This window comes from Melospiza georgiana, chromosome 6 (assembly GCF_028018845.1).
Source record: "Melospiza georgiana isolate bMelGeo1 chromosome 6, bMelGeo1.pri, whole genome shotgun sequence".
Taxonomy (NCBI): domain Eukaryota; kingdom Metazoa; phylum Chordata; class Aves; order Passeriformes; family Passerellidae; genus Melospiza; species Melospiza georgiana.
Genome location: NC_080435.1, coordinates 4,809,113 through 4,829,958, shown reverse-complemented (window position 1 = coordinate 4,829,958; position 20,846 = coordinate 4,809,113). Strand labels below are relative to the sequence as shown.

The 20,846-nt window shown below is 40.5% G+C and overlaps 1 protein-coding gene across 1 annotated transcript in view; it reads right to left on the bottom strand.

Moving 5' to 3' along the window:
- Positions 1-15,884, bottom strand: part of LOC131084472 (cytosolic phospholipase A2 epsilon-like) — a 32,617-nt gene extending 16,733 nt beyond the window's left edge. Inside the window, exons 1-6 of the mRNA XM_058025998.1 lie at positions 15,858-15,884; positions 15,387-15,422; positions 9,296-9,368; positions 5,513-5,649; positions 4,660-4,791; positions 4,019-4,059 (exon numbers count right to left, since the gene is read on the bottom strand). Coding sequence (XP_057881981.1) covers positions 4,019-4,059; positions 4,660-4,791; positions 5,513-5,649; positions 9,296-9,368; positions 15,387-15,422; positions 15,858-15,884 — 446 coding nt within the window. The remainder of the gene's footprint in view (positions 1-4,018; positions 4,060-4,659; positions 4,792-5,512; positions 5,650-9,295; positions 9,369-15,386; positions 15,423-15,857) is intronic.
- Between the last annotated feature and the right edge of the window lie 4,962 nt (positions 15,885-20,846).

Here is a 20,846-nt window from a genome sequence, read left to right as displayed (position 1 = left end):
AAAGACAAAAACAGAGACCCTGGGCATCCTTCCCCACTCAAAGTCTGTTGCAGGAATGCCTAAGGTTGCAGTGTACTCTATGAATCCAAGGATCATTTCCCATCACCTGGTATACATCAAACTTCTGCCTTCTCCTTTCTGGATTATGCCTGATATAATGGAATGGGTAATTTTGAATATGAACTTACAGTCACACAGATTCTTATATTGCAGTTCTCATTTAGGCTACTACGCTCCATTTCACCAGAGAATCTGAATTTTTGATACTTATCTAAAAGTTTTGAATTCTTTCATGTCAGATCCAGCTTTTCCTTCCTTTATTAGCTTCCATAATAATGTAGGCTACTTTTCTGAGCTTTCTGACAACCCAGGAGAAGCATGGGGGATGGTAGCGTTTCAGTAAATAAAGCTGTAATCATCTCAAAGGTTCTTTCTTAACTTAAAACTTTTGCCTTCAGTGCTCCTCCACACATAAATACAAACAGTGCATTTGGCCCCCAGCTGATGGAGACTCAGCCTGAGGGTTTCTCAGCAGTGCCCAAGCCAAATGGCTGGCATGATCTGCTGGCTCCCCCTTCACAGGAGGGGGATTTCTCAAAATAACACAGCAGAACTACAGAAAGAAAAAAAAGACTTTTATTTTCTAAAAATTCTGCTTTTGCCATATTTCAATAATTAAATATTTAACTTTTATACAGCTTTTTGTACACCTATTTACATTTATTTCTGTTGATTGGGCTTTGTTTTAAACATAGTCTTTCACATTTGAAAAAAAAAAGGGAGAGGGAGCAAAGATGAAAGGTTGTGTAAGAGTGGTCCTTCATTCTTCTAAGAGTTGTTAGAGATGCACTTCCTCAGCTTGAGACATCTGAAAGATAAGAGAGGCCAAAAAGAGGATCAGCAGGTACAGCAAATACCCTGGGGCTCTTAGACCTTTCCTTGGAAACTCAAATCACCTTGCAGTTCAGCAGAAGCCTTTTGCGGCCCTCAGTGTCAGGCGTGGCCCTCAGTAGAAGTCGGAGGGGAGCGGGATGTTGAGCGAGCGCAGCCACCTGCTCCAGCGGGACCCCGTGCCTGTGGCAACGCGGATGGGCTCGTTCTGGTGCTGCACCCTGCCCGTGGAGACACAGCAGAAAGCCCAGGTTACCACTGAGGATCACCCGAGAACAGCTCCAAAAGCACTAAAGCACACGAACCAGCGGCCTGTGTACAACGGCCTTACCTTTTCTGTCACTGCTGCCCAAGCACAGCAGCTCTCCCGCCAGCTGGGCTCCTGTAATGGGCCCAGAAAACATTGGGCAGGCATTTGCAATCCCTTGGCTTGGTTGCTGGTGAAAAGGCACTCGGAGGAAGGAGCATGCCTTCCTCTCTGTGTCCTTAGGATCAAACATCTGGCCCTCAGTGCCTGCCACTCTGCCGCAGAGAGGTGAGCATTTGCTGGTACTGCAGCAGTGGCATAAGGGTGAGGCAAAACTAGAGAGGGTGTTCATCTTGCTGTTGTGGAAACCCACTAACAAAATGAAGCTTTTCTTCCATTTTAAATAAAATATAGCAGGAATGGATGCAGGAACAAATTATCGTACAGCCTTTCAGTGTAACATGAGGTAATTGTTATAGCGCTGTTTTTGGTAGAGGTAACACAAAGCACAGCCTTTGCAGTGAAGTTATAGGCAAACAAAACTAGGAGTGGCAAAGCCACTAGGTGCAACCCAGGAAACATTCTTGGCCTGGGGTTACCCATCATGTGTGGTATTATTCACCTGAAATGCTGGAAAGAAAGAACAAGCTAATGTAATAAACCTTGCAATTCGTAAAATCTAGAACAAAGATGGGGAAGAAATTTAAAACTGTGAATAAAGAGCATCAGGAAAAATTGCTGGTGGGAATAGTTTTAAATTTCAGAAATAAACTGCCATATCACCCCCACAAATGTAAGTTCTTCTTGTTCCCATCACAATACAGGATTTCTAGAAACTATCCCACATGCCTAGCTGTACTCCTTGTTATCAGAGGGCTCTCTTCCACTGAAAATTATCTCTAATCTCTGTCAACACTTCTCCCATCCCACACTGACAAAAAATCTTGCCAAAACCTGCTGAGCTTGTTCAACACAGAAGAGGTTGGTTTGGGTCCATAGCTTTCTGGTGACCCATCTCAACTACTTCACTTGAGTTGTTCAGACCTTTCCAGGGCTCTCCAGTTTATCAATGCAATCCATTGTCTACAATTTTAATGTACAAATCCTTTCATTAATTACTCCTGACATCACACATTCCAAAGTGAGGGAAAAAAAAACCACCCTCTCAATATCCTCCCAAGACCACATATTTAATCAATCCAGATGTGGATCCACATCCAGCCCTTATTCCAGACTCAGTTGATGGAAGAACTGCATTGACTGCCACACAGACACAAGAAATGTGAATCAGGAATGGCAGGGGAAAGGTCTATCTGCCTTCTGGCATCAAGCCCATTTTCTCAGTCCTACTATGAGCTCACAGGGACATCCCCTCCCTTATAATGCAGCACCTTCTTGCCTTTGCATGTGGAGTTCTTCATGCCATAACTGTTGCATTGGTCACTCAGGAACCACACTATGAATGAAAAATAGTAGATAAGATGCCTTCTTGCTGGAGCAACTGAGCCATGACTGTCATGCTTTTTAAAACCTCTCCCTTGAGACTGCAAAGGATCATTTTTAATGGTACAGTTCCAACCATCATCTTCTAACCAGTAGAACTCATACTCAGGCATCACTTGTAAAAATTGTCCCATTTCTGATTTTATTGAATACAACTCCAGAAAAATGCAGTCAAAAGAGTTTGGCACAGAGCTGGTTGCACACATGCTCCAAGACAAGTTCCAGCCTCTGTTCCCTTATACAAACCCACTTGTGCACAACATCAAGCCAGGAAACCTACTTGGACCTCCCCCATTAAAGACAGGATTATCAAAAGTGTGATTCTCTGTACCAACTCCATAACCCATCCTGTAACTTGCAAAAGAGGGAGGACCCTAGACAGGATATCTGCAATGCCTACTGGAGCTTCCCCATTGCCATTACTGATGTTGTGACACTCCTGCAATGTGACAAGCACCATCTGCCTTGGTATTGCTGGCCTTCTGCCAGTTCTGGTGCACAGTAAACAACAAACAATCCACCCTGATGAGTCTCCATGAGTTGTAAAAAGAGATTTTGAGACTCTTTCAGCTCTGATAGTTTTTTTTGCATGTGAACACTGAGATCTTTCCTTCTCCAGTTCTTAACACTCTTAAGGGCTAGTGTCCTTACACCAGCAAGTTCTTATTTCCCCTGCTGTCAGGAATTCAAGGTATCCACTCAAGTATTATCCTGCAAGGCCTCCTGAAGTGGCCCCAATGCCTTGAGAAGGCTCCAGCAGTACCATCTAAGAGCAGTACCTTATCTAAGTACATCCTCTAAATAGTAAAACATCTTTCAAGCCTACTAAGTGAAGCTACTGCTGTCCCTCCAGCTTTCCTGGTTCCTCAGACTCCCACAGTGGTCTTTGGACCTTACTTTATGCAGAATATTTGGTTCCTTCCTCTGCCACAGCTCCCCATGTATAGCCAGATGAATTGAGCAGATGAACTTATGGAAGTGCACTTCATAATGTTGTGCATTTGAAAAACCAGATTCCCCAAGAAGGGGGTAATTAGGGCATTTAGGCTTGGCACTCCTAAGGGTCAAAACTTCCTGAATATTTTCATTGTCCTCATACTTTCTTGTGTATCTCATTGTCTTAATGAGAAAAAAAAGAGAACAGGAAGAAGTTGCTGCCCAAAAGGCAGAATTCAAACAGGGAGAAAAATCGCATTTCAGATATTTGAAATCTAAAAGTATGTATTCTAAAATTCCAATTTACTATACTTGAATGAAAACATCTTGCTACTGCTTTTAGAGTTTGCAGGTTTAAGAAGCACCATCGCATATGAACCAGATTTTCAAACTATTTTTATATTGAATATAACACTTTATTAAGAATTCAGGACTACTCACGTGTTCTGCAGTGTGAACTCCACCTCCAGCTCTTCACGTGCCTGAAGAGAGGAGATAAAAGAAAAGAACGACTGATTACTTATTTTTCTTCACAGCTTTCATCATACCAGTTTCATATAATTTTTTAAATATGCATTTAAAATAGAACTTAGGAAAATTCCCAGGATGTAAGAAAACCATAGTTTTGACTTAAGATATTCAATTTTTAGATATTGAAGAAGCAGTTGCTAAAATGAAATTTTTTTAATCTAAATGCTTTATAAGCATATCTGCATGCTTAAGAACTGCTATTCTGCTGAAACAGCCATTTGTTCAGATTTTAATTCCCAAAACAAAAAGAATTAACCTCTTCAATACCATTACAGTGAAAAGGAGCTGAAAATTCAGAATTTACACCAAGAGCCAACAAACATCCCAGAAATATTCAGAATGAAGACTGGATAACTAGTTATAGGTGGTTCCATCCTGTATTTTCAGCATAGATATTTGTTCTAAACAAAAGCTAGCAAAAAGCACGATTTCTTAGAATTGCAGCAAAACACAGTTTAAACAGACGTTCCCTAAAAACAAAACACTGTAAAAGGATCTGTTGGGATGGAAGAGGAGAATTTCCTTTTGCTTTCACCACTTCCATTGCTCACCTGTGGATTCAGCTGGAACTTCACGCGGACAGTACGTCCCACGGTGAGCTTGTCTATGTCAAAGAGAACTGTGCAGAGTTCATCGTCCCTGGTGACCGTGTCTTCGTCACACACCTTCAGCTCCAGCACGTTCTGCACAGAGAGGTCGAGAACACAATGGAGTTACTGCCACATCTAAGAGCTCCGTAAGGCAGGAAAATCTCTAGACTAGGCTCTCTTTACTTGCTCCTTCAGTTTTATGGGAAGGAGAAAAATGAGAAAGGGAAAGAGAAAAAGGAGAGATTTGGGTTTATTAGATGTCTGATTACTGATAACTCTTCATACAAAAAAGAAGCAAGTTTATTTCTTTTCCCCAGGCAGACAAGACAAACAAGTCATGCAGAACATTCATGAGTTGGTGATAAATTATTGTATTAAACGTTTCTACATTTAATGCAGTAATTTAAATATTTTTATGGCCTTTGGTTCTAAGTGTATAAAACAGTCACAGGTACATAAAAATGGCTTAAAGGATTTTCACAATATCTAGAACTGAGTGGTTTTGCTATTTTTATGCAATCTTTTTCTTGGATTTTGCTTGTTTATGTCAAGATTTGGGACAGGATAGTAAGGCTATATTCTGAAGTACATTTTATTCCTGCTTATTGCAGTATAGTACATGTCTAAGTAACAAATAAGGGGACTAGAACAACATTAAGGAGAATGTAAGCAACAGTTTGGGGTTTTTTCCCTGAGGAATCTTTAACATCTTCTGTATTTGGAACTAGCTATGTAAGTATTGGTTTACTGCATCTCTGTGTAATCTAATGACTAATGCAGACACCAAATGGTGAAAAGGATTGATGTCAGTAACCTTGACACGGCGGTCAATCTTGTAGCAGAAAGCTTCATTCCAAACGGGGTTTTTGCTGTTCCTGATGGTCCTGGTCCGAACCTTCTCCGCTGAGGCAGTGGGCAGCCACAGTGTCACATAGCAATCTGAAAGGGTGACTGTGCAGGGAGAAGACAAGCACAGTTAAAATGTGAGAAAGAATTTCTGCACAGTGCCCATTTAACCCTAATAAGACAAAGATGGTGCAGCTGGGACTTTCTTCCTAAAACATACAGGATTAGGTGTAAAGCACTGTCAGTGAAGCACTGACAGGAGAACAGACATCCTCACACATTTGCAATGTCCATTTCCACCTTTTCAGTCTTAGTTAGACATACTTTTTTTTATTTTAATTTTACTTTGTACTTGAAATTGTGCCACCCTCCACAGACAGTAGAAGTTGCATTTAGCTTTATCTTCATGATTATCCAAATGGCTGTGACAGGCAGTGCGCCTCACAACCTTCCATCTGGGCTATAGAGAGACTTGTTTGCTATAATTTCTTCCCCAGATTTTGTACCTTAGCTTAATGAAAGCCTTTGTTAATATGCTAGCTTAACTGAAGAACAGATTTTTTTCATAAAAGGTGTTCTCGCATCAAAGCTGAAAAATTTGATTTATCACAAATCAGAATGTGCCTATTCCTTATTCATTCATATATTTGACAAAGTTTTTAGAAGTTGTGTGCTCCTCAGCAGTTCTATCAGAAAACAAAATCCATTTAATCACCATAATTAAATTACTGTGTGTTCAATTCCTTCCTATTGCTCTGTCTGCAGACTGGAAAGATGCTGCCACCACCCATGTTTGGGAAGGAAGCCATGAGTGCTAATGAAGACATCAGCTTCTCCTATATTCTGAGTCCTCAAATTGGAGGGAGCACTCCAGGGAGTGAGACTTAACAGAAGCATGATACAAGTACCAGTGGCCTTTCTCTCACACCTGTAATGCAATCTCCCTATTCCACATTAGCAGTGCTCAACCAGTCACCTGGTTCTTACAGCAACCTTGTGAGTCAGAGAAGGCCAAATAATTCAGCTCATAGTCAATCCCTGCATCATGCTCAAAATGTGTAACAGTGTTATTACATTATATTAAGAGCAATTACTTCACGTATTTCCTCTTTATCTTTCCATAGCAATCACAGATTTAGGTTTTCCTACAAGCCAAGCCATGCCTTCACTGTGTTGTTAACCATGCTATCACAACCAGCAAAACCTGGATTGTGATTGTGGGAAGGAAAGCATTTCCAGAAAGAGACCTAAGCCACACCTGATCAGAAGACTGTGACTGATCAGATGTTCAGCAGAGGCACAAATGTAGGCAGATGAAAATCCAAATGGTTAATGATGATTAAATGCCATAGTTTCCATTTTCAAAGAGGATGAGACACTCTGATTACTTCACAGTAGCACTATAAGGATTACACAAATAAGTACACCCAGAAAACTTGAATTTCTTGGAACTGTTCAAGACAATCATCCCCCTGAGTAGAGCTTAGATCAACCTGATCTGGTGGAAAGTGTCCCTGCTCATGGCAGGGGAGCTGTTTTAAGGTCCCTTCCAACCCAGACCATTCTATGATGCCATGCTTTGCCCAAGATCCCATAATGCAGTCAATGTCAGGGTCCAAAACATAGTCTAGATTTTCAGGCCTCTACTGAAATTTATTAAAACTATCTTGTTCTGAAACATCAGTAGGGAGGAGTACTTTTAAAGCATTTTTATTTTTCACTAGTAAATTAAATAGGAACGTAAGAGTCAATGAGCAAGAAGAAATGTTCGCTTCAATAAATAAAGAACAAGCACTCATGAGAAAATATACGCAAGAGAAATAAAAAGTCACAAGGAACACCAAGATTTAACCAGCAAAATTGGAAAGCTACAGTGGAGGAAATAAATGTAACTCAGAATTGTAACAAGCATTGTACTTTTACTATTAGACACAGGTAGAAAAGAGACATTTTCCTGCAGCTGAAAATACAAAGGTTTCAAGGAAAACTAGCTGAAATGTTTGCCTTATTGATGTCTCAGAAGATGTAAGCACTGCCTGAATACCCTTCCCACTGCAGAGAAAGAAATGGATAGTAGAGTTTTTTCAATACATTTTCTGTTAAGAAAATACTCTTAATGAAAAGCTTACAAATCTCTCTACCAGATACACTTTAAAAATGTCTTTGGGACGCCAAAGACAAAGAACAAAAGTTCTGAATTTGAGGCATCTCAAGGGGATCAAGATATGATATTCATCTGCTCTTGAGGCCAGAACACCAAGTAAGAAAGCCATATGGTGTGGCAGACGTACCAACAGGTTTAGCCAAAAAAGATCCTGATGATTCACTGTGATAAGGAGTGACTGAGCAAGCTGCTCTGAGAAGGACAGCCACAAGGAAATGAAACACAAACAGGCAGTACAGGAATACAGAAACGCACACTCAGTTGTTCATGTGGGTTTGTAGATGCAATTTCAGTGGTGGCCTGATCAGATCACGTATTTGGTTGGCGCAAAATACCACTTAGGCATTTTAAAATTTGGGTTTTGATAAATAAAAAGTTGTACGTACAACTATAAGCTCATGGAATGTGTGCTTCTATACATAAAAAAAGAACTTTAAGAAACCCCTAACTTTACACCTTATAAAGTGTTATCACTTTGTCTAACGAGCCAAAGAAGAAAGAGAAATAAGCAGTAATACATGTAATACAGGAGTATTACATTGTGGAAGATGCTTAAGTAACCCAGAATACCACATCTAAGTGCAGCAGAGATTTCTTCCCTGATAGTGATCATTCAAAAATACTGTTGTAAAGCACAACTTCTATGTGATCTAACCACATCCCTCCTGCCAGAAACCACCAAATCCAACCTCTGCTAAGTTTTTCCCTCTACTCTTCACCCATCACACAAGTTAAAGTCTATATCAAAATATAGAATGCATTAACCAAAATTTTCTTACAAACTATGATGTGCTGCACGAATTCTGAGCATACCAAAAGAAAATTGGTTTTGGCCATGTTCAGCAAGATTTTAGGAAAGAGTGTGACTTTTTTAATATATCTTTCAGATTTATTCATGTGGCTTAAGATTTGAATTTTCTAATTCTCTTGATCTTTATTTCACCTTTTTCTTTTGAAGTCTCAATTTGAGATATCCTTTTTTCACTTCCCTTCACTATCCTTCACTTAAACTCCTGTCAGGTGCTCAGAGTATTGCTCTGTTGATTTTTTTTTCTGACTTTTAAATGGCTCCATTCTGTAGGTTAAATAAATTCCAAGACACAATGGATTTTATCATCACTTCCTGGATATGTACAAATTCTGCAGAAGTAATAGAATGTTTTTGCTTGTAAATATTTTGTTTTCATAGGGTTTCTTGCTACTGCTGATTTTATATCTGCATTTCCGGTTCTCTCCTTTCTTCAATCCAGAAATTCTGTAGGAAATACTCAGGTTTCTTACTTAAAAATACAAGCATTTTCATTTTTTTCAGAGCAGATCTCAGATCACCAGTTAGGTCAGAAGGTTAGGAAATATATCTCAAACAGTAAGATATGAAAAAAAAATATAAAATGCATCACCTTGCTTGAGTCAGTCCCTTTAAATTTAAAAGGAGAAAGCAATGCTTCAGTATTATAATATGAAGGATTCTTTGAAACTTACAGCAATATATGCTTTTATTCCAACAAAATTTGAGAACAATAACATTGTCCAAATATTTTCTTTGAAAAGTTATAAGAACCATCCACCAATAGTAGAAGTACTCACGCAAGTCTGCCTTCCGGGCATTCCTCACTCTTAGTATTTTTACAGTGAGCAAGTTGAAGGGAGATACTGGTGCCTGCACAAAAATTAAGAAAAGGAAAAAAGGAAAAAAAAAGATGACATTATTATTCTAGCCTGTAGTCACAGACTACTGTAACCCTGAAATTTTGAGGACGTGGACAGAACAGTTTTCAAGGTTGAGACAATACAATTCATCAAACCAAGTAGAGCAGTCAAAAATCTGTACAGATTTTTGGCACAGAACTCTCTTCAGGCCTGAAATAGAAGTAATATGTTTCAAAATCAGTCAAGTTAGTGATAGGTGCCAAGACTTTGATTTGATAAAGATCACGTCTTCCGCTCACGGCTCCCTTATTATCACAACAAACACCCCTGGAGCACACTCGTGGGTGTCCTCCCCTCTCACACACCACTGCCTGCAGTGGAACAGGTTGTCTCTGGGACACTAAATACTGTCACAGGAGCTGTGAAAGTAGAACTGTCTACCATGCACCAGTACAAGCTCCGATACCAGCACAGAGTTCTGCACATAGCCAAAAATAGAAATGCAGCTGACATGATGAGATACTTCTCTTGAAGACTCTGGTGAGCCTCTGATCCTCAGCTCTGATCCCCAGCAGAAAGCTACAAAAATCATCCCAGAGTTGATCTTGGGAATTAACTCACAACCCCACTAGATATCAGAAACCTTGAACTCAGAGATATTAAATCTATAATAACTCATAACCCCCATGGCTCATACTAATGAATCTTCATATTCCTCAGGCTATAAATTAACCCTTTCCCCATTTCACCTTTGACATAACTGCTTATCTTCTTACACTCTCACACACACTAATATCTCCTCTTCCATATATACCATCTTTCATTTTAAACAAATTTATGTACAGATACCATTTCTCTCAACACTTGCTTAAATTGATATTTAGCATTCCGCTTATTGATTCTGTTTTAGAACAAAAACGGATTTTAATGTGCCCCAAATTCTATCTAATCTTTCTATCTGTACCAGCTGGTGAGAACAAGACACTAATACACTCTGGGGAACAAGATACTGGAGAGCAGTGCCCCAGGAAATGTACATGGGGTCCTGGGCTGTGGCAAACTGGATGTGAGTCTGCAGTGCCCTGGCAGCCAGGAAGGTCAAGCTTGTCCTGGAGAGCATCAGGCACAGCAGGGCCAGCCAGGCAAGGGAGGGGATTGTCCCACTCTGCTCTGCACTGGGGTGGGGTGGCCTCACCTCTAGTGCTGGGGGGAAGTTTTAGTTTTATGCACATATTGCGGCATATTTAGCCACAATACAAGAAAGACTCGAAACTATTAGAGAGTGTCCAAAGGAGGGCAACAAAGATAGTGAAGGATCTTGAGGAGAAGCCACATGAGGAGTGGCTGAGATCACTTGTCTTGTCCAGCCTGGAGGAGACCGAGGGGAGACCTCATTGCAGTCTGCAACTTCCTCATGAGGGGAATAGGAGGGGGAGGCACTGATCTCTCCTCTGTGGTAACCAGTGACAGAACCCATGGGAATGAGATGAAGTTGGGTCAGGGGAGGTTTAGGTTGCATACTGAGAAAAGGTTCTTCCTCCAGAGGGTTGTTGGGCACTGGAACAGGCTCCCCTGGAACAGGGAAGGGGTCACAGCACCAGCCTGACAGAGCTCAAGAAGAGTCTGGATAATGCTCTCAGGCACATGGTATGGTTCTTGGGGATGGTGCTGTGCAGGTCCAGCAATCTATGGTCCTTGTGGGTCCCTTTGTACTCAGAATATTCTGTGATTCTACCTCTACCCATAAGCCCTCTCTCTCTTATTTTCATAGATATATTATAACCTCACAAAGCTAATACAGCATCCTAACACAAACACATGGGTTTTATTGCTTAAGGCAGGCATCAGAAGTGCCTATATTCATCATAAAGCAGGAAAAGCAAAAACTATACACTGATGTTAGCTAATAACATATACCTTGCTATTATTTCCTTCATATAGGCTATACATTTTGCCAAATTATGCCTTTTCAGCAGTATCACAGGATTTATCCTGAAGTGCTTCACAATGCTTTGCCAGAGTGTCAAGCAACTGGGACCATAACATGACATTGGACAATAAGACAATGTAATGAAGGAGGTCCTAGTCCTCACCAACAAAAACCTCAGCACCTCTGAAAAGTCAGCAGAGAACATAAACTGTCTCCAAGAAATAACCTGAATAATTCCCAGAGGATCGTCTTGCACTTCCCTTTGAGTTGACAAGGGACCTGAAGACGCAGAGCTGAGGGGCAGTGAGACAGCAGCAGGAGGGTCAGAGCAGCCACTGATATGGGCACGTTTGTTCCACATTATCTGACCTGTCCAATCTCTCATACAGGGCAGTTTTACAGAGCACAGTTTGCAAACCCTGGGATTGTCAGGTGTGGGACATTCCAGTTGTCACAAAGACTGTATCACACCTCCATCTGCTCCATTGCTCCAAACATGTCCGCAAAGGATAACTTGGATAGACTTGAAAGAAAAAACGTTCTTTGGGGGAACAAACAAACAAACAAACAAAAAAGGATTACAGTCTCCAATCCCAAGCAACCAAAAGGTATCAAGCCCAGACTCTACAGCTGAAGTGCTACAACTAATTTTCTATATGAATAAAGTAGTAGTGGGTAAAAGTGAAAAGCCCTCCTACACACAGGGACCAGGAGCCAAGGCTTGTCTATCCCTGACATCTACTGACATGATTTTTACATTTATGTTTTGTCCCTGCTTTCCCCATCCAATAAATTGTAAGTGTTTTTGACCTCAGAAATGTTATTTCAGAAGATGGGGAACATCTCTCTTATCCAGAAAGGAGGAGACTTGCATTCCTTGATTACAGAAAAATTGACTTGGGCACAAGTTCCCGTTCCATGGAAATTCTATTAATTACTGGGCTTAACACCATTTAAAAAGAATAACCTTGGCTCAGCTATTGGAAAACAAGCACCAAGACCTTTACTTTGTGAACCTCAAGTGAATAGTGATATCTCCCTGCAGCCAAGTGCCATGTGGGGATAGGAACTGTGAAAGTTGTTCCCAGCTGTCCATGTTACCTGGCTGTTTATGCAATTTTCTGCACAGCTATTACAATTCCATTCTGATGTATCTTACTCTCCAAACTTTTGGAAATGATCCTCAGTGCTCAACTTTGGGTTGTGGAGTGCCTTCCCACACTAAAGTCCTGGAAGTCCAACCTTACAACTCCTAACTTTATGGTGCCTGAATGCATTACCAAGCCTAGCTGTCAGCCACTTACTCAAAGTCACACAGAAAAACTTCTCCTAAACTGGATAATCTCCTAGCAATTGGCAAGGACTTCCTCATCCTTGCCTTTTATGTGATGATGACCATATCACAGACTGGTAAGTTTTGAGGCCAGCTATTACAGTCAGTCATTACACACTCTTCAACTTTCAGCTTCTATATTTATTTCATCTGAGACATGAATCTTACCTCATAAACCGGAAACACAAGCCAGGCATTTTAATGATCACTTTTGAAATGACTTAAATATATGAGGTTGCAAATGCAAGACTTGGTCACACTGTCCTACGTCAGATAAAAATTCAATTAAGTCCTGTGGCACACTTGTGCAATCCTCACATATCTAGTCTGAAGGAAGGCAATAGGAGTGTTCACATAAATGAGTGCTCATCCACATGAATTAATTATATAACTGGTCTCTAAAATTGCTCTATTTTAGTAAAGTTCCAAGCTAAAAAGTCTTTCACAGAATTTTTTTCTTAAGGAGAAAAGAGTGAAACTCGTACAATATTCCCAAGTCGCGTTAAGAGATAAGGCAGTTATCAAAGTGCGTATGTATTTGGGGGAAAGCACTATTGCCTTAACCTTCTCATCAAAGAGGAATATAAATCTCATCACTACTTAAAAAGCTATGAAAAGCAACAAAGAAATCACTCACCCTGTCAGAAAGAGTAGCAGGACTTTAAAACACAGATCACTGCCTTGCTTCTGACCTGGGTCAGGTATGTGGCACCTTTTAACTTCAAAGAATTTTGGAGCCTCAAAGGCAGGCAGGAGTTCACCTCAGGCAAAGTTAAATGCATAAGAAACACTTTTCCTTATACTGCTATTTTGTATGTATTTCACCCATTTTAAAATACCCTGTAGCTGGGTCTTATCAAGTCAGTAGAAGTCCCCACGTTTGTTTCAGGATAAAAACAAATGGAGCAGCACTGAGTCAATGGCTGCTTCTTTCCAAGAGCTATGCAAAACTTCTGTGGCTTCAGACTGCAATTTTCATGTGGTTTTTTTTTTTCCCCTTCCTGTTTGCAGCTCCATAGCTGGACGTGTGTTGGAATGAATCCAAATCTGAGAAACCAGGATTCCCATAGTTCAATGTGTTTTGTTTCCTCAAGACCACAGCAGTCTTTATCAGTAATTTATGTGACCTAAAAAGTATTACTCTTTTGACTGTCAGCATGAGGGCACTAACAAATTTTTCTTAGGAGCTATCTTACATATTCTTCCTAATGTATATAGCTGCTCAAATTGAAAACCCACACATCCTTCTAGTTGCCCTGAAACTCACTCTGACAACAAAAACTCATTTCCTTGACTGAGCCCCTGAGTAACAAAAAGCAACTCAGGTATACTAGGCTTATGTACTAATCATAAATACCAACTTTCATGGAAAAAAAAGGAATAAAGTTCGAGTCCTTCCTGAATTTTACCTCTGTGAACCTTGGAGATTCAGGGCAGAAAGAAGAGGGTCTGGGTCCTGCTCTAAATTGTAGGTACTGTATTCATGTCATGTCACCCTAAATACCTTGAAGATAAAAGTAACAATCTAAAGCCATGCAATTGTACAGGTCTTGCACCTAGGGACCTACTAACAATGTAAAAAGCGCTACAGATTAAAAAAAAAAAAAAACAGATTGGTCTTCAAAACACAGGCTAGAACTCAAAATAATAATTTTTATGATTCTAGCACACCTCTCAGGGCTGCAAGATTATATACAGAGACCTCCATCATTTTAGAACCCAGTTTTTGAAGAAATTCTGCAAAGTTGTTACCACAGCATTTCACTTAGAACAGAGAAAATATGTGACTCTCAGGCACAACCAAGCATCACATACTATCAATAACAGCAAACCTCCACAAGGCAAACAGAATTTACCACCATTTAAAAGATTCTCTGTATCACTCTGGTCTCCCTAAGTTGATGGAAAGCTGAGAAGTGCCCACATCACTGAAGGAGGGGCAAAAGCCCATCTTGCAGACAGATCTCCAAAGAGTTTCAACTGATACTGGCAGCCCCAAACCCACTGCAAATGCCAGAGGACAGCCTCATCCTGCTGTCAATGCCTTTGCTCCCATTCACTGGCTCATAGGAGCTTATCTGATACATTTTCCTTTATGCTAATACCTCTTAACATAAATGCCTGCTAATTAACAGCCATTTTTAATTTGCCTGTGCAAAGAATTCATCCTCAATTCAGCTTTTACAAAACACCTTTTGCTCCCTTTAAGCCTTCAGAGAAGTTTGGGCACTACTCTCACTCCTACTAGGCTGATAAGATCAAGCTTGTCAGGAGACTGAACTCACCACATTTTTTCCACCTTTCTACCTGTGAATGCTGTGCTGCACAGAGAATTACAAGTTGTAGGACAGACCATCACACTGCAAAGAAAGGCTACAAGGAATACCAGAACACTAGGAAGACCCACATAAAAGCTCTTCTTATAAAGGAATAAACTGTAAGAAAATGGGACTATTTCATCAAAAGAAATCAAAACACACAAGAAGGGAGGAATTAATAATTTGATATAGTTGAAGTACAAACCAGCCCAGATAAAGTGCAACACATAAGCATCAGACACCAACAGCAGCCACACTATTTAAAGCTTATGGAAAGCCATGGCAATACTCCATCTACAGAGCTGAAGTTGCAGCTCAGCTTTTCAACGCTCAGTAAACTTTGCAACACAGTTTTCCCCCGAGTCATTGAATTCCTAAAATATTTTCTGGTGATCTACATTCAGCACTGGACAGCATTTAATGAAGGGCCAGCTAATTGCTACCTACCGTTCTCACCGCTGGTGCTGAGGTGCTCGTAAAAGTCTAGGAAAAACAACACAAGGCAAAGTTAAGAAAACTAAACTACATGTTAAATGCTTACTTTAGGCTGACATGCCAAATCATCTCACATTCAAGGATACATTTAGAGCTATGCTTTTAGCTGCATCATTAAGCCCTTTACCGACCACCATCACAACTCTCTTCCAGCCTATTTCCTTTTTTTTACAGGGAAGCAGAAGCACAATAAGCAATGTTTCTAGCCCTAAAATGTGGCTTGAAAAGACAAGTGCGCCATGAGGTTCTGCAAAAGCCTGGACTAGGAAAGCCATCCTTGCAACAAGATCGGAGGAACAGCAAACTCGATTTCCCTTGATTGCCCACACAACACAAACCACTCGTCCTCCTCAGTGATAAACTTCACTGGAACACCAGACTATTTTACCCACTTTACACTTGCTATCACCTTCTTTTGCTTACCTCACTTGTACTTAAATTTGATCCCATTGCAGTCCCAGTTGCATGTAAGTCCAGTGTTAAAGGCAACTGAGTCGGATGGCTGGCAGGAACTCCTCATGCAGGTTAGGGGTGGAGGAATAGGGATTTTATGACGAGGCTCTCCTGCCCCACCCCCTGATTATTTCCAGTCATTAGGCAGTCACCTCCCTGCTTCCTGCAGCCTATTAGAGCGCCTCAACTGAGTCAGCAGAATGAAGAGCAATTCCTTTTCTACCCACTGCGATGTTCGTGAGGGTGCTGAAGCCCCTTTCTGCCCAGGTATTGCTCCCTTGAAATACTACTGGTAATGAAAACTTTTGCATTTATGCAACAGCTCTAACCCCCAAGCAAAGTGCTTCTGACTAATTAAATCCCAGCTCTCTGAGTATCTCTACACTGCCACCATCATGCTGTAAGGCAGTAGAGATGTCAGCAGCTTCTTTCCAAACTATAAATTCCAATACCTGTAGCAGTCTTCCCATAGCAGCACAGTTCAGGCAGGTAAGTCCTGCAGTTCAGCAAGGTGACTGAATTGTGATGCCACAACTGGATGACTGCAGCACCCCCAAAGCTACTTTGAGCATCTCTGTGCTACATTTAGCAACCTCAACACATGCTGAATGTACTTTGCCCGGATATTTATTGTACATACAGAAAAAAAATGTTAATCCATGTTCAGAAATCTTGCAGTTTGAAATTAAATCAAACAAGAGGGAAGGGATGAGCTATTAGCAGCCGGTGAAATTTGGGAGTGGAAGGAGAGAGTGTTGTGCTCTTCTGCATGGCCTTGGGGAGCACAGCAGTTCACCCACCCTCAGAGCTTACTTCAAAGGGATCTGTGCGTGCTGGCTCTCACAGTGAGCCCAGCAGATACGCTGTGAGAAACTCCAGGGCACAAAACCCTCCCTGACTGCTCTACACCCCGGTGTACAGTGACTCACTGCCTTGTAAAGTGTGTCAGGGTAGCCCTAAACTGGCATGCATGTGCAGGCTGGTAGATTTTGGAACATGCAAGAGCAGACTCTGACTCTGCAAGACTCTTTCTGGCCACTCTGACCGATGATAGGAGGCAGCAGGTACTCAGTCTTGCATCGTGAAACTGAAATGATTATTTTAAACCAATCTTACTTGTATTGGTATTCAATACAAATTCACTTGATGCAGGCAAAGAAAACTGCAGTGGGTGCCACCTTAGTGCACTCCCCTGCGCTAGGGAGGCTGATATCAAAATAATTCTGCACAGAGGAAGAGAGGAGGTGCTGTCCAAGAAACGTCACTGGAGTAAAATTTTCAGATACAAGTGGCTTCCTTCTATGTTGATGTCTGTGTGATAAACATATGTGATGCCTCTTCAGAAGATCTTATTCAAAATATGCAGCGGTACTCTCTGGTGGTTTCTGTCTGAATTATTTAATGGCTAGCTGCTTGCTTCATAGGCACACTTTACACTGTCTTCTCAGAATCAAAGCAAAATGGCTCATAAACGTGAATCTACAGCTTCTGAAATGCTCCTTAAAGGAACAACCAAAAGCTATTTCCAATGAACATGTGCATCTCTACCCCGAAGACAAAACACCCTCTGTAACTTCTCTCTTTATATCTGTGCTAAATCCTTAGGAACAAACTCAGGTGGAGCAGTCACAGCTGAGAATCACTTGCTTGCCCTCTCACACAACTAGTTCTTTCCAGCTCCTGAAAGAATGTTCCCTGGAAATATTCCAGTATTAAAATTTAAAGTAGGAATTAATTTTCATTAAAAACATCTGCAAAACTTCTATCAAAGGAAAGAGGATAGGATATCCAGGTCACTTCGCCCAAGTTGTCCCAGCAGATATTTACAACTATACAAAGTCATATCATCCCAGCTGTTTCACAGCCAAACAAGACTCCCTGACACTACATTCTCTTAGCCACACTGTTTTTAAGATCCATACATGAGACAGCACTTCACAATTTATAAAATTATTCCAGAGTCAGTGCATCTTAGCCACTAAATCGTTTCCTGATGTTCAGACTGTTTTCCTCATCTCAAAACAATGTCATTTTTGCCCTTCCCAAAACATGTTCCTAAATATTTCTCCTTCTCCTGCTCATGACAACCATCAGGTTTTTGGCTGGCATTTTCTCCCTTAGCCCCCTGTCCACATCACACAAAAAGGTTTTGGAATACACTGTGTTTTAAAGAGCTGGCATATTTATGGAAGGCAAGAATAACAATCTCAACAGTTTCTCATTCATGCAGGGAATACATGATAGGACTAAGCACTGAATGCTCACACCTCTCTGACAGTAAGTCCTTGTCAGCACTGACAAAACTTGATGGCTTATTCACTGATGTCTACTACACCACATGCTTAAAACAAAAAATCATGAATTTGCAGTTTGTCCCACTGGACTTTTAGAAGTAGAAATGTGTCCCTAGGATCACAATTTCCAAAATATTACAACTTCCAAGGTCATGTATTATGTTGGGTTTTTTGCATTTTTGCAGACAATTTCAAAGACAATCATTAAGCATTCATTAAGCAAATTCATGTCTGAATTTACCCAAAGTCTAAAGAGCCATATATTGCCTCTTTTTAGCAATCACATTTCCACATTAATAATTTTAAATTGCCAGAGATCATCATATGCATACTACTTACACTCTTACTTGGATTTTTGAAGATTAGAGAGACTGTGTAACTGATGCAAAACACTCAACAGTCTCTTTAAAGCTCTGAACATTAACAAGGAGAGTAAAAAGGAAGATGTCATTTTCCTCTGCCATCATGCACTTTCAAGTGCACATTTACATGCACATGATCTTGCACCTATGTATTCATTAAGGCAAGGTGGAGAAAATATATCATTCTGATCTAAACTGGCCAGCTGCAAATACTAGTTTCCCCATCATGACATTCAGGTAATTGTATATCTGACTGCAATAGGTCACAGGGAGGAATAACAGCTGCTTTCAATACTCCACAATTGCCTTATGTACCACTTTTTCATCTTCTGATAATCCAGGACTACCAAAATGCATGATTAATGGGGGACTTAATCTTACTGCAAGAGCATCCTTGAACCATCCTTGGGATGACGATGGGAGCAGTCATAATTTACACACCCTGAACATAACAAGAAGGGTAAACATTCAAAGCACATGCTAAGGTGTTAAAAAATGATAGCCAGATGTCACATTAGAAAAGAATTATTCAATATTAACAAATTAAGCAATTTAACAAATGTAGTGTCATATCTGTAGCTTGGGATTTTCCCTGGGCTTTCACTTCATTTTCCTTCTTTTTGTATAATGCTTCCACAAGTTACAAAATCTACTAAGACCTCATCCTGTCAGTCAAAGAAGAGCAAGAAGCTCAAGTCCAACTCTAGTTACACAAAGGACTTGAACTCAATAATCTCCAAAGACAAGGTGTACCATGGATGACAAGCATCACTTTCCTATCCCAAGGTGTTGGATTTTAGACTCTGAAAAACTTAACTTTGACTTCGTAATTTTTGGCCTGAGGTTAATTTTAAGGAACTCTTTGGTATAAAAAACCAAAGAGAAACACTAAAACCCAAAACCAAACAAAATATTCCCCCCTATATATATATATAAGTATATAACATTCACATTAATATGATTATTATGTTGGCATTTTATTTTCATGTTTCAACATACCACACTTTCAAAACACATGCTCTTTAAAACTCTGCAATATTCTTTTAGTCATTGGAGAGAGAGATCGTGCTAGGTAGAGGGGTGGGGGATTACATTTTTGCTTGAGACACTATTCTGATTATGACATATACGAAGGAGGGCTTGTGCTTTCAAAAGACTATTGAGAAACTGCATTAAAACAACTCCACATGCCCTTGATATGTTTTGGAGAGATAAAATCTTGCTCCTCCTACTCACTCACATGAAGTAATTGGGCTGCTTTTCCATTCAAAAATCATCACTGAAGTGTTCTCCCATCTGTTAATATATGCAATCCTGCCTTCAGATTTGTTGCAACAGAATTTCAAATGCAATCCTCATCTCAAAAACCAGTAGCTCAAAACCTTTATCTCTGCCCCTCCCTGTACTCTGTAGACCTGGGCATCCAACAGCACTTCTCTTTACCTTTGCAGGAGCACTCAGAGGTTGCCTGACCTTTCCAGGTTCATTCAACACTTCAGGCACTCTTCAAGCACCTATTTCACTGCCCTAACCCCAACAGACCACAGCTGTGAGGAATACCAGCACCAGCCTGTGTCAGCTAATTACCTAATAATTAGGCAAGACACATCGCCCAGGACCTTTACAGGGAAATCTAGAGCCTATTTCAATCTGAACCAATTCTCAGAATATCAAGAAACCACCTCATATTGCCAGCTAATTAAGGGGGTAACTTCATCTACAGTCAGACTAAGAGATGTTTGAGCCCTAATAGAGACTGCAAAGATTCACAGCTAATTGTTTCCAGGATCATGACATTACATTCAGCAGAGCTTGTGTGACAGGTCACAAACAAGTGTTTACCAAAAGAAAAAAAATTGCTGCTGACCTACCTGGGTCGTAAATAGAACAATTACATCACTGCTGAATCATTTTGAAAAATCCAGCTGATATGTCACTGAGCCTAAGACTCAGATCCATCCTTGAAAAATACCACCAGTAATAATGAATGTCTCTGTTATTTTTTGATTAATAGCTGGCAAGCCACTCAAACAAATATCTCTTCCCCTGTCCTTTCATGCTGCCTTTCACTGTCACATCACAGGCAAGATTCTGAACTATCTCTGCAATGCGAAAGTCATCAATAGGTCTTTAAAGAAGCAGCCTTTCCTTCCCCAAACAAGAAACAAAATCAGTCCATTTTGGAGAAAACTCACAAGCCACCAAGGCAAGACCATTAATCTTGGCTCTTCCAGCTAAAACATTACTTTCATGCAGCGTTAGGTGCTTGGAGCCAGATCCCAACACAAGCACCAACATCTGTC